Raw genomic sequence first — 14596 nt, 5'->3', positions numbered from 1 at the left:
AGTTAAATATCGTAATTACACTTGTAAAATAAGATGACAAAGAAGGAAATATGAATAACAAAATATTCATTGTAGATGATTGTAGGTATTTAATTTGATGAAAAGTTTCAATTATAATATATATCATTCATTGTGAAGTTTTAAATATTGTGACAATATCTTATCAAAACTTAATTGTTTATTATTGGAAGATGATGACATTCATTATCATTCTTAGTAGAATTTTTTCATGAGTAGATATCACTTTTAGTAAAATAGGATCTAAGAAATTATTATATTAAACAGATATTCATATAGTAAATAGCTATACTAAATTTAATTACATGATTTCATACTTCTTCCAAAAAATATATTCTCTTATTTTTCTTGCTTAAGGTGCAGCACGTGGCTTGCAACCCAAACTAGTATTACCAAAAGTGCAAAAAAAATTAAAATTTTTATTATTTATTTAGATTATTTTAATAATCGATTATTCTTTTTAGGTTGTGATAAAACTCAATCTTACATAATTTCATTTCTCTATGTAACATAAAGTAACTTTTCATTTTTACCATGTATTTTATCGTTCATTTTCAATTATATTTTTTATTTATTTATTTTTTTGCATACAATATTTTATTAATCTGCACATTATACAAAAATAATACTTATTTGTAATCATCGTGATGAAAAATAGTGTTCCATGGGACCGTGAAGCATCCATCTAGCAAGGAGAAATAATGTTAGATGATTAAATCAAAATGAAAACCCAATGGATTTATTTAAACTTGTTCGAAAAAGGTTCACAGTGAATATTTTATAGAGAATGGAGGGGATTTTTTTTTTCTTTGTATTCTGTGCATCATTACATGCATGATAAAACATTTTTACGCGTAAAGGCAAAGTCTTGGTTTTTCGTTTTGGGGGGCCAAACCGCCATACCAAATCCCTGGATTAGAATTTAAATCGAAATAGAGAAATTTAAAATATTGTTACTACAAGCTTGTAGCCCACACTATATGATTTGGTTCCTCTCATTGTCTCTTCCTAGCCTCAACCCAACCAACATTTTTAGTTCAAACACAACCAACCCCTCTTCCTTTGTATACTTTCCTCCCTCTCATTCCACTTTTGTAGCATAGCTGTAATGCCTCTTGAAGGGGCAAAATTTAGCGCAGTAGGGCTTTCACGACATTGGGCCTAACGGATCCGAGCCCATGAGCCGGCAACAGTAGAGCCCAGTGGCCTAGAGCAGTCCCATACTCTTGGCGCGCACGTGTGGTCTCCAAGGAAACTAGAAACCTAGCGTAAGGGGCAATCCGGAAGGTACGCGCGTTAATCCTCTCTACAAGGAAATGTCTTGTCCATCACGTTTGGGATTACTCAAGAGGATTCCCATAAGGAAAAGACTTCTAGTCTACTATAAAAGCTACAATACTCTCGCGAATCAAGGTACGCATAATTTACCCTCTTTAGCACTCTAGAGTTGAGAACAATTCTAACTTGACCGTCGGAGGGTATTTGGTCGACACCACATCGATGCCCACGGCGAGATCACTTCTTTCTTCTTGCAGATTGTTAGCGGGAGCGAGCGTGGATTGTGCTGCTCACTGGTGATATTACGGCCTCATCAGTTGGCGCCGTCTGTGGGGAACGCGAAAAGTTAAAGCCAGATCATCGCCTCTCGGACATAAGAGTCGCATGGTACTCACTCGCTCGATGGCTACCACCAACAATGCTCAAGAAGACGATCCACCAAGATCTACTGCATTAGAAAGGCAGGTCCAGACTCTCATGACAGCAGTAGAATGACTCACAAAGCAGAACCACGATCTGGAGAAGCAGCTACGACAAAGGGATGTAGGACCCAACCTTCAGGAGCAAAACTAGGAAGGTAATAGTGCCGAGCGAAGGGAGCAGGAGAAGCCTGAAGGTAGCAATGCCCCAAGCCGACCAGAGCGGCAAAACGTGAGCCTTCCGTCTCTCATGGATTTTGCCCCCCCCCCGCTTATCGTCGCTAAGATGCAGGTGATGAAGGAGCAGATGGAGGTCATGATGAACGCCCTCAAGGGGCGAGTATCTTCTGATCTCGACGATTTAGTGAACAGAACCGACTCACCATTCACCGCGTCCGTCAACTCATTCCCCCTACCACAAAAGTTCCGGATGCCGCAGATCGAAAGTTACGACGGGGTCAAGGATCCACTCGATCATCTAGAGACCTTCAAGACCCTGATGCATCTTCAGGGTGTACCAAACGAGATCATGTGCAGGGCGTTCCCGACCACGCTGAAGAGGCCTGCGAGGGTCTGGTTCAGTAGGTTGACACCGAACTCCATTAATACTTTCAAGGAGTTGAGCGCCCTATTCACCTCACACTTCATAGGCGGACATCGATACAAAAAGTCCACCGCTTGCTTAATGAACATCAAGCAGCGAGAAGACGAGACGCTGCGAGCCTACATAACTCGTTTCAACAAAGAAGCCCTTTCGATTGACGAAGCTGATGATAAAATACTCGTAGCCGCGTTCACTAGCGGGCTATGGAAGGGTAAGTTCTTGTTTTCCTTATACAAGAATGACCCAAAAACCATGACGGACGTTCTCTACAGGGCTACCAAATACATGAATGCAGAAGATGCGCTGCTGGCCCGCGAGGAAAGGCCTAAGAAGAGGGAAAGGCAAGAAGACACAAGACAAGACAGGGGGCGAAAGGTTACTAAAACCGAGGATCAACGTGATGAAAAGCGCTCCAGACCCACAGGAAGGTTCACCAATTTCACCCCGTTAACCGCCCCAATCGACCAAGTATTGATGCAAATCAAAGATGAAGAAGCATTGACCTTCCCTAGAAAGTTGAAGGGAGACCCCAACAAAAGACCGAGAGACAAGTATTGTCGCTTTCACCGGAACCACGGGCACGACACAGCTAACTGCTATGACCTGAAGCAGCAGATTGAGGCCCTAATCAGGCAGGGGAAACTACAGAGGTTCGTTAGCAGGGAAAGAATTGATACACCGGAAGAACAGGCTCCACGAAGGGAGAACGACCGCCCTAGACAACCCATAGGAGACATACGAATGATCGTAGGGGGCACAGCTGCAGCCAGATCTTCCAAGAAAGCCCGCAAAACCTACCTCAGGATGGTCCATAGCGTCCAACTCACAGGATCCGTACCAAAGATGTTGCGGATAGATAATCTCGTCATAAACTTTTCAGAGGATGACGCTTGGAGACTTCACCATCCTCATGACGACGCGCTAGTAGTCAGCCTGCAGATTGGGGATTACAATATGCACCGGGTCCTCGTCGACAACGGCAGCTCAGCAGACATCCTGTACTATCCAGCATTCCAGCAGATGAGGATAGACAAGGAACGATTGTCCCCAACGAACGCCCCACTCGTAGGATTTGGGGGTACGAAGGTCTTCCCTTTGGGCGCAATAACACTAGCTGTGACGGCGGGTGACTATCTTCAGCAGATCACTAAGGAGATAACGTTTCTCGTAGTTGACTGCTCGTCCGCTTACAATGCCATCCTCGGGCGACCCACTCTCAATTCCTGGAAGGCGGTAACCTCAACATACCACCTAATGATCAAATTCCCGACGGAATATGGGGTAGGAGAACTGCGGGGGAATCAAGTAGCAGCACGAGAATGCTATATCGCCATGTTAGAGATGGAGGATCAGCAGCAGACAATGTGTATCGGGAAGCAGCGAGCATTAGCAGAGTCGGTTGAAGAGCTAGAAGAAGTAAGACTTGACGACACACGGCCTGAACGAATGACTAAGATTGGCACACTAGCCAGTTGGCCCGTACGCCAGACGATCACAACTTTCCTAAGAAATAACCAAGATGTTTTCGCCTGGAATCACGAAGACATGCCGGGAATTGACCCATCGATCATGGTCCACAAATTGAATGTGTCGACCTCCTTCCCTCAAGTCCGGCAAAAGAAACGAGTCTTCGCCCAGGAGCAGGATAAGGCCATAGCCGAGGAAGTTCGGAAGTTACTGGAGGCAGGTTTCATCCGGGAAGTATATTATCCCGACTGGCTGGCGAACGTTGTTATGGTTAAAAAAGCCAATGGAAGCTGGAGGATGTGCGTAGACTTCACAGACCTCAACAAGGCTTGTTCCAAAGACAGCTACTGCTCCCACGGATAGATACCCTTGTGGATTCGACTGCAAGACACCAGCTCCTCAGTTTCATGGACGCTTTCTCTGGCTACAACCAGATCAGGATGGACGAATTTGATAAGGAGAAGACCTCTTTCGTCACAAGCCAGGGATTAATCTGCTACAAGGTGATGCCTTTTGGACTCAAAAATGCTGGAGCAACATACCAATGGCTAATGAACAAGATGTTTGCACATCAGATTGGCAGGAACGTCCAGGTTTATGTTGACGACATGTTGGTTAAAAGCATGCACGAAGAAGATCACCTAGACGACCTCAGAGAAACATTCGATATGCTTCGATTGTTCAACATGAAGCTGAATCCGAACAAGTGTGCGTTCGGAGTAACGGCGGGAAAATTCTTGGGTTACATGGTATCCCAAAGAGGAATAGAAGTCAACTCAGAGAAGGTACGGGCGATAATGGAGTTGGAACCGCCAAGGACGATCAAGGAGGTCCAAAGTCTAAATGGAAAGATTGCAGCACTAAACAGGTTCGTCTCAAGGGTGACGGATAGGTGTTTGCCATTCTTCCGCACTCTGAGAAAGTCATTTGAGTGGACGTATGAATGCCAAACGGCTTTCAACGACTTAAAGTCGTATCTCTCGTCTCCACCACTGCTCAGTCCGTCCATACATGGAGAGGAACTATACCTTTATTTGGCAGTCTCGAGTGCCGCAGTAAGCACAGCCTTAGTTAGAGAGGAGGATGGGATACAGAAACCCGTCTACTTTACCAGCCGTGTGCTCCGTGGAGCTGAAGAGAGGTACCCTAAGATGGAGAAGTTGGCTTTCGCGTTAGTAATCGCTGCGCGGAGGCTAAAGCCATACATCCGAGCGCATACAATCATCGTCGTAACGGACAAGCCGCTGAGAAAAGCCATGAATAGCCCAGAAGCAGCAGGAAGGATGGCCTTGTGGGCAATAGAGCTAAGCGAATTCGACATCCAGTACCGCCCGCGGACGGCCATAAAAGGACAGGCAGTAGCTGACTTCATCGCCGAGTTCACACTCGGGGGGAACCAGTTGGTAGAAGAGAAGGAATAGTGGAGTATCCATATAGACGGATCCTCAAACAGACGAGCCGAGGAGCCGGAGTAGTGATTAAAACTCCGTAGGGGGACACGATACAGTGCATGATCCGACTGGATTTCCCAACAACCAACAACGAGGCAGAGTATGAAGCCCTGATCGCGGGGCTAGACCTTGCAAGGGCTGTGGGAGCAAAAAACATAATTGTCCACTGCGATTCACAAGTGGTAACAAGTTAGATCAATGGCGACTACGAGTGCAAGAACAATAGAATGAAGAGATATTTGGAAGAAGTGAGGTACCGAATCAACAGTCTCGAAGTCGAATTCATTCAGGTCCCATGAGAAGAGAACGAATGGGCTGACCAACTAGCAAAAGCTGCATTAGCCGAATTCATGCTGGTTCCCGAACAGGTATTATCATTCGTCCAAATATCTTCATTTATCGATGACGGGACAAATATGCAGGTTGTGAACTCTGAACATAACTGGACCACGCCATTGATCTCCTACCTAAGGGACGGGGTGTTACCAGAGGAAAAGGGCGTTGCAAGGAAGCTGAAGGTCCAGGCGTCACGGTTCGTGCTGATGAAGGATGTCCTATATAAAAGGGGCTTCTCTCGACCGTACCTAAGGTGGTTGTACCAAGAAGAAGCAGACTATGTGATGAGTGAAGTACATGAGGGTATCTGCGGAAACCACTCAGGCGCACGATCACTGGTACACAAATTGATCCGAGCAGGATAGTACTGGCCTACAATGATGAAGAATGCACAAGCTTATGTCCAATCTTGCGACAAATGCCAGAGGTTCGGCAATTTCATCAGGAAGCCGTCCGAAGAGCTGACACCTATGACGGCACCCTGGCCGTTCACACAATGGGGGCTTGATATTATGGGCCCATTTCCGACGGCTATCTGGCAGCTGAAATTCTTGGTCGTTGACTTAGACTACTTCACTAAATGGGTCGAGGCAGAAGCTTTAGCCACCATCACAGAGAAAAACATCCGAAGTTTTGTCTGGAGAAATATCATATGCAGGTACGGGATACCCAGGGTACTGGTCTTTGACAACGGTAAGCAATTCGACCATAACATGTTCAGAGACTTCTGCGCGGAGCTAGGGATCAAGAATCACTACTCGTCACCCGCACACCCACAGGCAAACGGGCAAGTTGAGGTCACGAATAGGTCCCTGCTCAAAATAATCAAAACCCGTCTTGAGGGGGCAAAGGGTATCTGGCCAAACGAACTACCTAGCGTCCTATGGGCATACCGGACCACAACAAGAACACCTACTGGAGAAACACCATTCCGACCCGCATATGGAACTAAAGCTGTCATTCCTGCAGAAGTGGGGCTCACAAGTTACCGGGTGGAGAGCTACGACGAGAATATGAACAAAGAAGGTATGTGCCTCTAGCTTGATCTACTGGACGAAGTCAGGGCGACAGCAGAACAGAGGTTGGCGCGCTATCAGGATCTTATGGCGAAACACTACAACAACAAAGTGAGGCACAGGCACTTCCAGGTCCGGGACCTCGTACTACGGAAAGTAATGGGTGCTGCTAGAGATCCTTCACAAGGAAAACTCGGCCCCAACTGGGAAGGACCCTATAGGATCGCGTCATGGCAAAGGAAGGGAACCTACCACCTCGAGACGATGGACGGACAAAAGCTGCAGCACCCTTGGAACTCGGAGCATCTTCGGAAATACTACCAGTAGAGGAAAATATAGGGAACCGGTGATTTCCAAGTTTATTTTATTTTAATCTTTTAGCTACAATTTACTAGTCTTTCCTTTGCACTTTTGCTACAATCTTTTTGTGCCTTTTTAAGCCCAAAGGGGTAGGTACTTTTTCTACAAACGCATTTTCTTTAAAGAAGAATATTCAGACACAACTTTGATTTCTCACATGGATGATTATTACGAATGTATATATTATACAGGTAACAAAATCCACAAAGGTGGACGGATCACTAAGGTGATGGAAAAACTGTCCATAAAAGTGGACGGATCACCAAAACGGTGAAATTACAAGTCCACAAAGTGGACGGATCACTAAGGTGATGAAAAAACTGTCCACGAAGTGGACGGATTACTAATGTGATGGAAAAACTGTCCACAAAAGTGGACGGATCACTAAGGTGATGGAAAAATTGTCCACAAAAGTGGACAGATCACCAAAACGGTGAAATTACAAGTCCACAAAGTGGACGGATCACTAAGGTGATGAATGAACAGTCCACAAAGTGGACAAATCACCAAAACGGTGAACTAAATTACAAGTCAACAAAGTGGACGGATCACTAAGTTGATGAAAAAACTGTCCACAAAGTGGACGGATCACTAAGGAGATGAAAAACTATCCACAAAGTGGACGGATCACCAAAACGATGAACTAAATTACAAGTCCAAAAGCGGACGAATCGTACAAAGTATGTAATTATCTCATACAAAATGGATGGATCAATCAACACTGTGGACGGATTGAACGTCGGCTAGAAGTACACTCAGATAAACGAATATTTTCTTAATCTCTCCTTCATAAGGAGGACGGATTTTTAAGAAAGTTCCAAACAGTAATAGAAAGCATAAAAATAAAGTATAGCATTAATAAACATATAAAGAGCCCAGGGGGCAACTGTTTAATACAGAAAAAAGGATGGATTATTCTCAAAATAAATTACAAAAAAGACAAGTAATATCAGTCTACTTGTTTAGGTCGACAACTTGGGCATCCTTCGACAGGACTGATTCTCCGTCACCCTGAACCGCATCATCACCTAATAGGTCGTCCGTATTCTCTGAAGCGACGGGCAGAGCAGACGTTTGATCTTGATCATTGACGTTTATCATTGATACATCCAGGTCAGGGTAGGCTTTTTTAAGATGACGGAGTGCATCGTTGAAGCCTTGAAGGAACGATCCCCCCAGCTCTCTCAACAAAGCCTCGGATTCTCGGTATTCACTGACAGCATCCTTCTTGGCTTAACGGAGCTTTTCCTTCAAGTCCATTATTTCCCCGTCTTTGGCTTCCAAGGCCTTCCCAGCTTCCTCCGTCCTCTACTCAAGCTCTTTTCTTGTCTTCTCTGACAGGTCGAACTTCTTCTCCATTGTAGACTTCCACTTATGAAGTTGACCAAGTTCGTCCTCTGTCTGCTCAGCTTTTGCCCGTACACGTTCCAAAGCCGCCTCACGGTTTAGACACCGGTCCATTAGGCCCTTCATCATAACCAAGGACTGAAATAAACAAGTTAAAAGGGTGTTAAACAGAAGGCTAAGAAAAGTTGACGGACACTAAATGTTATGATAAAAGTTAAGCCCTTCATCGACGGATAAAAGTTACCTGTGCAACAGCAAACAGACCCGTCTCCCTCATTGCCTTTGTCGAATGATTGCCCAGGTCCTCACAATCCTCCGTGGAAATTATTGACGAAAGTTTCTCCAAGGAAAATTTGGAGTCATCACGGAGAAGAGGAGGAGGTTTCTCCTGGCTGGTGGACGGGGCCTTCATTAAGCCCTTGCCGGACCCATGTTTTGTTGGGGTCACGGTCTTCGCTCCCTCAGCCATCAAGCCTACAACGGGTTCCAGAGGAACCTTCTGCTGCTTATGTGGACGGTCAGACTTGGACGGCTGCTTCCTCTTCGCCGACAACACCGTCCCCTTGGGAACCACAACCTCGTCCGTCTGTTTTTGTTTGACGGCCTGTGATTTTATCAGTGCCCTCCTCTTTGCGTCGTCCATTTCTGTAATACAAGACGGATGAAGCCATCTACATAAATTAAAAGCTATTTACGGAAAGTAAAAGTTGACGGACTTACGTCTGTGGACTCTTTCGTCGTATCTAATGGCTTCACGGGTAGGTTCGGGACCGTCACAATACCAATGGATTGTTTTTGGATTCACCAACTTTGCCCAAGTTCGTTCTTCCGGCTTCGTCTTCTGGAAAATTCTTTCTAGAAAGCCAAACTCTTCAACGCTGACTTGAGGGCGCCGTCTACCTACAGATGAAGTAGACGGTTAGAGAAAACAGCCAAAGCTGACGAATGTAATATATCAAGCAAAATGTGACGGGTTCATACGAGATGAATGTAAAACCCCCCAAGTTGTGTCGACGGGCAAAAATTTCGTCTCCCCCGGATGGCTCATCCATCCGTCACCCTCTATGAAGAAATAGCGACTCTTCCAGTCTCTATTTGAGTCTGGTGTTTCAAAAATAACCTTCAGCAACGAGCTCCTACTGGCAAAACTAAAAATTCCCCTTGACCTGTCAATCTCGTCTGGACGGTAGCAATGAAGGAATTCACGCACTGTCAGCCTCCGTGCACCGTCAGTCATTGCACCATAGAGTATCTCCATGGCAATGAAGACCCTCCAAGCATTTGGGGATATCTGGCTAACGGACAGACCCAGATACTTTAAAAGCTCTCTATGCAGTCTACTTAGAGGAAATCTAAGCCCCGCCTTCAGCATCTGTTCGTACACTCCGACACCTTCCACCCCGTCGTAATAGCATTTCTCTGATACGTAGGGCAGATGGATTGGAATGTAGTTAGGAATTTGAAAGTTGACCCTAAATGTGTTGAAGTGTTTCTCCTTAATGACGGAAGTAAATTTGTGCACCGTGCACTTTGGTAGCATGATGAACTTCCTAAGTCCATCTGCACAGACGACGGGTTCCGACGATAGATCCTCGCCGTCATCAGACGATTCTTCTACTTCGACCATCTCCATATCCTCATTTATTGAGGAGGAAGAGGTGGACGGACTTCTCTCTTCGCCAGGACTCTCTTGGTCTTTATGACCGAACGGGTATACTTCCTCGTATTCCGTCCCGTCACGAACCATTGACTGGTTACTTGACGTACTAGACATTTCCTACAATGACGGCAAAACCTAAGACAGACGGATCTAAGAGTATTGACGGTTGTATAGATCTACCTAAATATAACTGCCAAATATGAAAACTTGCACGTAAGAATAGCAATACTCACCGTTCTTTGAAGTAACTGGAAGTAGACGGTTGTATGATCGACATGTTTGTATGGGCGACGAACTGTTCTGATAAAGATGACGGTTGCGCTCTGACAATGTGTTTTGGCCGTGAAATGAAGAAATGAGGATTGAGAGGTGTTATATATATATACCTAGAGTGCACGGAAGACAAAGCGACGCTTCGATCCGATAGAAAAACCAATCAAAATGCGACATGTGGCATGCTCATAAATGCTTGGCTATCTGCCATGACATAGTCGCAATCCGTGTTCTCCTTAAGAACCGTCAACTTTAGTGTTCATATGGCACCGTCATAAATTTTCTTTTACCGTGAAATCCAAATAATATAGAACCGTCACCTTAATGGTCCGTCCATATAATAGGTGACGGACCCATAGGGTGAAGGGGCGGTTGAAGGGGCAAAATTTAGCGCAATAAGGCTTTCACGACATTGGGCCTGACGGATCCGAGCCCATGAGCCGGCAACGGTAGAGCCCAGTGGCCTAGAGCAATCCCATACTCTTGGCGCGCGCGTGTGGTCTCCAAGGAAACTAGAAACCTAGCGTAAGGGGCATTTCAGAAGATACACGCGTTAATCCCCTCTACAAGGAAATGTTTTGTCCATCACGTTTGGGATTACTCAAGAGGATTCCCATAAGGAAAAGACTTCTAGTCCAAGAAAGAGAAACCGACTTTCTTCTACTATAAAAGCTACAATACTCTCGCGAATCAAGGTACGCATAATTTACCCTCTCTAGCACTCTAGAGTTGAGAACAATTCTAACTTGACCGTCAGAGGGTATTTGGTCGACACCACACCGGTGCCCACGGCGAGATCACTTCTTTCTTCTTGCAGATTGTTAGTGGGAGCGAGCGTGGATTGTGCTGCTCACTGGTGATATTACGGCCTCATCACCTCTAAATCCATGGAACACCCTCTTCTCCTTCTTAACAATCATCCTTCCCCTCTTGAACCCTTTTGTAGCTTTCGCAGTTAATCCACAAGGCGAAGCTCTTCTTTCATGGAAGCAAAGCCTGAATGGACCCACTAAGGCCTTGTCTAATTGGAACCCAACAGATGAAACTCCATGTGGGTGGTTTGGAATTACTTGCAACATCAACAAGGTGGTTGTAGAATTGGAATTAAGGTACTTGAATTTGTATGGTATAGTTCCGACTAATCTCACTTCATTGGTTTCTTTAACCAAGATTGTACTTTCTGATACAAACCTCACGGGTTCAATCCCAAAAGAGATTGCTACAATACATGAACTGAATTACTTGGACTTGAGTGATAATGCGTTAACGGGTGAAATCCCATCTGAGATTTGCAACTTGCTTAAGCTCCAAGAAATCCACCTCAACTTCAACCAGCTAGAAGGCTTGATTCCGGCTCAAATCGGCAACCTCACAAGCTTGAAATGGGTGACTCTTTATGACAACCAGCTCAGTGGAGAAATACCCAATACCATAGGCAACTTGAAGAACCTCCAGGTGATAAGAGTCGATGGGAACAATAATCTCGGAGGCCTTCTACCCCGAGAAATTGGGAATTGGACCGAGTTGACCATGCTAGGCCTAGCCGAAACAAGCATCTCGGGTTTCCTTCCTCCATGTCTTGGTCTCCTCAAGAAGCTTGAAACCATATACATTAGGAAAACTCTCCTCTCCGGCCAAATCCCACCTGAAATTGGCGACTGTACCGCCCTCCAAGAGATCTCCCTCGATCAAAACTCGCTCACCGGTTCAATACCGAAAAGTCTTGGAAACCTCAAAAACCTCCGAAATCTTTATCTCTGGGGGAACAGCTTGGTGGGTAACATTCCATCAGAGCTTGGGAATTGCAATAAGTTAACACTTCTCCATGTTTCGTGGAACTCGTTAACCGGAAACATTCCGCAAAGTTTCTGAAACTTATCGGCTTTGCAAGGTCTCGCACTCCAAATGAATCAAATATCGGGCGAAATTCCAGCAAAATTAGAAAATTGTAAGGAGCTCACTGGCATCAACTTAGGCAACAATAGTATCGCCGGTACGATACCATCCGAAGTCGGAAACCTTACGAAACTTCAACAACTTTTCTTGTATGAAAACGAGTTAGTGGGACCCATTCCATCCTCAATTTCCAAATGTCAGAATCTCGAAAAATTCTTGATTTGGCTTCTAACGGTTTGATTGGGAATATTCCTCCAAGAATCTTTCAGTTCAAGAAACTGAAAATAATCTATCTTTCCTCCAACAATTTCTCGGGTGAAATACCGGAAAATATCGGAAACTGTTCGTCTCTAATTTGGTTCGAAGTTGGAGATAACAAGCTTGCAGGGCCGATACTGAGAGAGATTGGGAACTTGGAAAATCTAGATATCTTGGGTCTCGGTTTGAATCGAATTTCGGGAAATGTACCTGCTGAGATCTTTGGCTGCCGAAACTTGGCGTATCTCAATTTGCATTCTAATTTGATCACCGGAAACTTTCCCGGTAAGTTAAGCTGCCTTGTTTTGTTGCAGTTTGTTGATTTTTCCAATAATTTTATTGAAGGTACTTGGCCACTTCATGTATTTCCACGGCACATTGTTTTCTTTTCAATCTCAAGGAACAATTTAAGCGGAGAGATCCCTTCCTCGGTTTGCAATCTCAATTTTGTTAACTACCTTGATTCCTCTCATAATCATTTTAGTATGATTCCTCCATGTTTGGGAAATATGAGTGATCTCATAAATTTGGAATTGCGAAATAACAATCTTCGCAGCGCCATCCCTAAATTTGTAAAGTGTAGTAACTTGAGAAGTCTTAAACTGGCCGACAATCAATTAGAAGGGCCATTGCCATGTTCATCGGTCAATTGCAAGAAATTAGAAATTCTAGACGTTGCTAACAACAGGCTTAACGACACATTCCCTCATTGGTTGGTAAATCTTCCAGAGTTGCGGGTTCTCTTATTGCGATCAAACAACTTTAATGGTTCCATAGGCAATCACAAGACTAAATTCTCATTCCCTAATTTGAGAATTATAGACATCTCTCACAATATGTTCCATGGTCATTTGCCATCAAACCTTTTCAAGTATTTATCAGCCATGATGAATGGGAACATGGATAACGATGGATTGCAATATATGGGTGATGATTATCATTTTTTTTAGAAGAGATATGGATGATGATAATTATTCTCATAATGATTCTGTTACAATTGATGTTACAATTGATATTAAAGGGAATTATATTGACGTGGTGAAAATACTAACTCTATTGAAAACTATTGATTTTTCCAACAATAGTTTCAAAGGAGAAATTCCAAAGGTAATTGGAAACCTTGGATCACTTAAAGGGCTAAATTTTTCACACAATAATCTTATGGGTCATATACCTATATCATTCGGAAATTTAACTAATCTTGAATGGCTAGATCTCTCCTCAAACAAGCTCACAGGCAACATTCCTATACAATTGACAAATCTTACATCATTGGAAATTTTAAATCTCTCAAAAAACCATCTTGTGGGATTGATACCTCAAGGTAAACAATTCAATACATTTACAAATGCTACTTACAGTGAAAACTTGTGTTTATGTGGATTTCCATTGAGAAAAATTTGTGGCAATGATGAGGGACAACAACCACCACCATCACCAACCATCCAAGAAGATGATGTTGGGTTTGCAAATGGATTTCATTGGAAAGTTGTATTGTTGGGATACGGATGTGGTTTCATGTTCGGATTAGGTATGGGATATCTTGTGTTCTCAAGTGAAAAACCAAAATATCTCTTGACTATTATTTATGGAGAACGACGCAACAAGGTATGAAGATCCAAGAAGAATGCTCATGGAAGAATTAGTTGAAGCAAAATTTTGCAAATACAAATAATGATTTCAGGTAATTATTTATGTACTATTATATTAGAAAATGCATTTTTTTATTGAGTCATATTAGAGAATACTTTACTTCATAGTTTTGGTTCTTAAAAAAATGTCCTTTTAAATTGTAAATATGAATTTTCAGTTTTAATTTATTTTCTACCAATTAGAAAAACCTTTTTTGTGTCAATGTTGAGTCTATTACCATATTTTATTTTATTTGTTATTATTATTATTTTAAGGGGCAACTCCTCAACCTTGCTAGTTGAAGTGCCAAATAATCGGGGGCATATTCTAAAACTACACTTAAAAAAAATTATTATTATTACTTCCTTGTGATTATTACCGACATTTTGCAGAACAAAGAAGATGTTGTTGGTTGGATCGCTTGAAGAGTGGAGTTAATTTTTTAGTACAAAGTAAGATGTTTTAATTATGCACGTTTTAATTCAATTATGTTTCTCCTAGAGTGTATTTTTTTTTTTCGTCAAATGTGTTGAAATAAAACTTTATTTTGATATAACTAAGCTGTGATGCATTTTGTTTCT

At 43.4% G+C, this 14596-nt stretch overlaps 2 protein-coding genes across 2 annotated transcripts; both read left to right on the top strand.

Moving 5' to 3' along the window:
- Positions 1-1045: 1045 nt before the first annotated feature.
- Positions 1046-12101, top strand: LOC126704259 (leucine-rich repeat receptor-like serine/threonine-protein kinase RGI4). Its single transcript, XM_050403272.1, has 2 exons — positions 1046-1130; positions 11107-12101. Exons 1-2 carry the CDS (start codon positions 1127-1129, stop codon positions 12099-12101), a joined length of 999 nt encoding a protein of 332 aa, XP_050259229.1. The 5' UTR covers positions 1046-1126.
- Positions 12102-12255: 154 nt separating this feature from the next.
- Positions 12256-14596, top strand: LOC126701577 (receptor-like protein 7). The gene is made up of 2 exons (XM_050399777.1): positions 12256-14067; positions 14408-14596. The coding sequence occupies exon 1, from the start codon at positions 12320-12322 to the stop codon at positions 13331-13333; it is 1014 nt and encodes a 337-aa protein (XP_050255734.1). The 5' UTR covers positions 12256-12319; the 3' UTR covers positions 13334-14067; positions 14408-14596.

Source organism: Quercus robur, chromosome 10, assembly GCF_932294415.1.
Source record: "Quercus robur chromosome 10, dhQueRobu3.1, whole genome shotgun sequence".
Classification (NCBI taxonomy): Eukaryota; Viridiplantae; Streptophyta; class Magnoliopsida; order Fagales; family Fagaceae; genus Quercus; species Quercus robur.
The sequence above is the reverse complement of the archived record's forward strand: the minus strand, read 5'-3'. Positions and strand labels throughout refer to the sequence as shown.

Excerpts from the sequence above, each read along its gene's own strand:
- LOC126701577 (XM_050399777.1), top strand. The coding sequence starts at position 12,320 with ATGTCAGAATCTCGAAAAATTCTTGATTTGGCTTCTAACGGTTTGATT.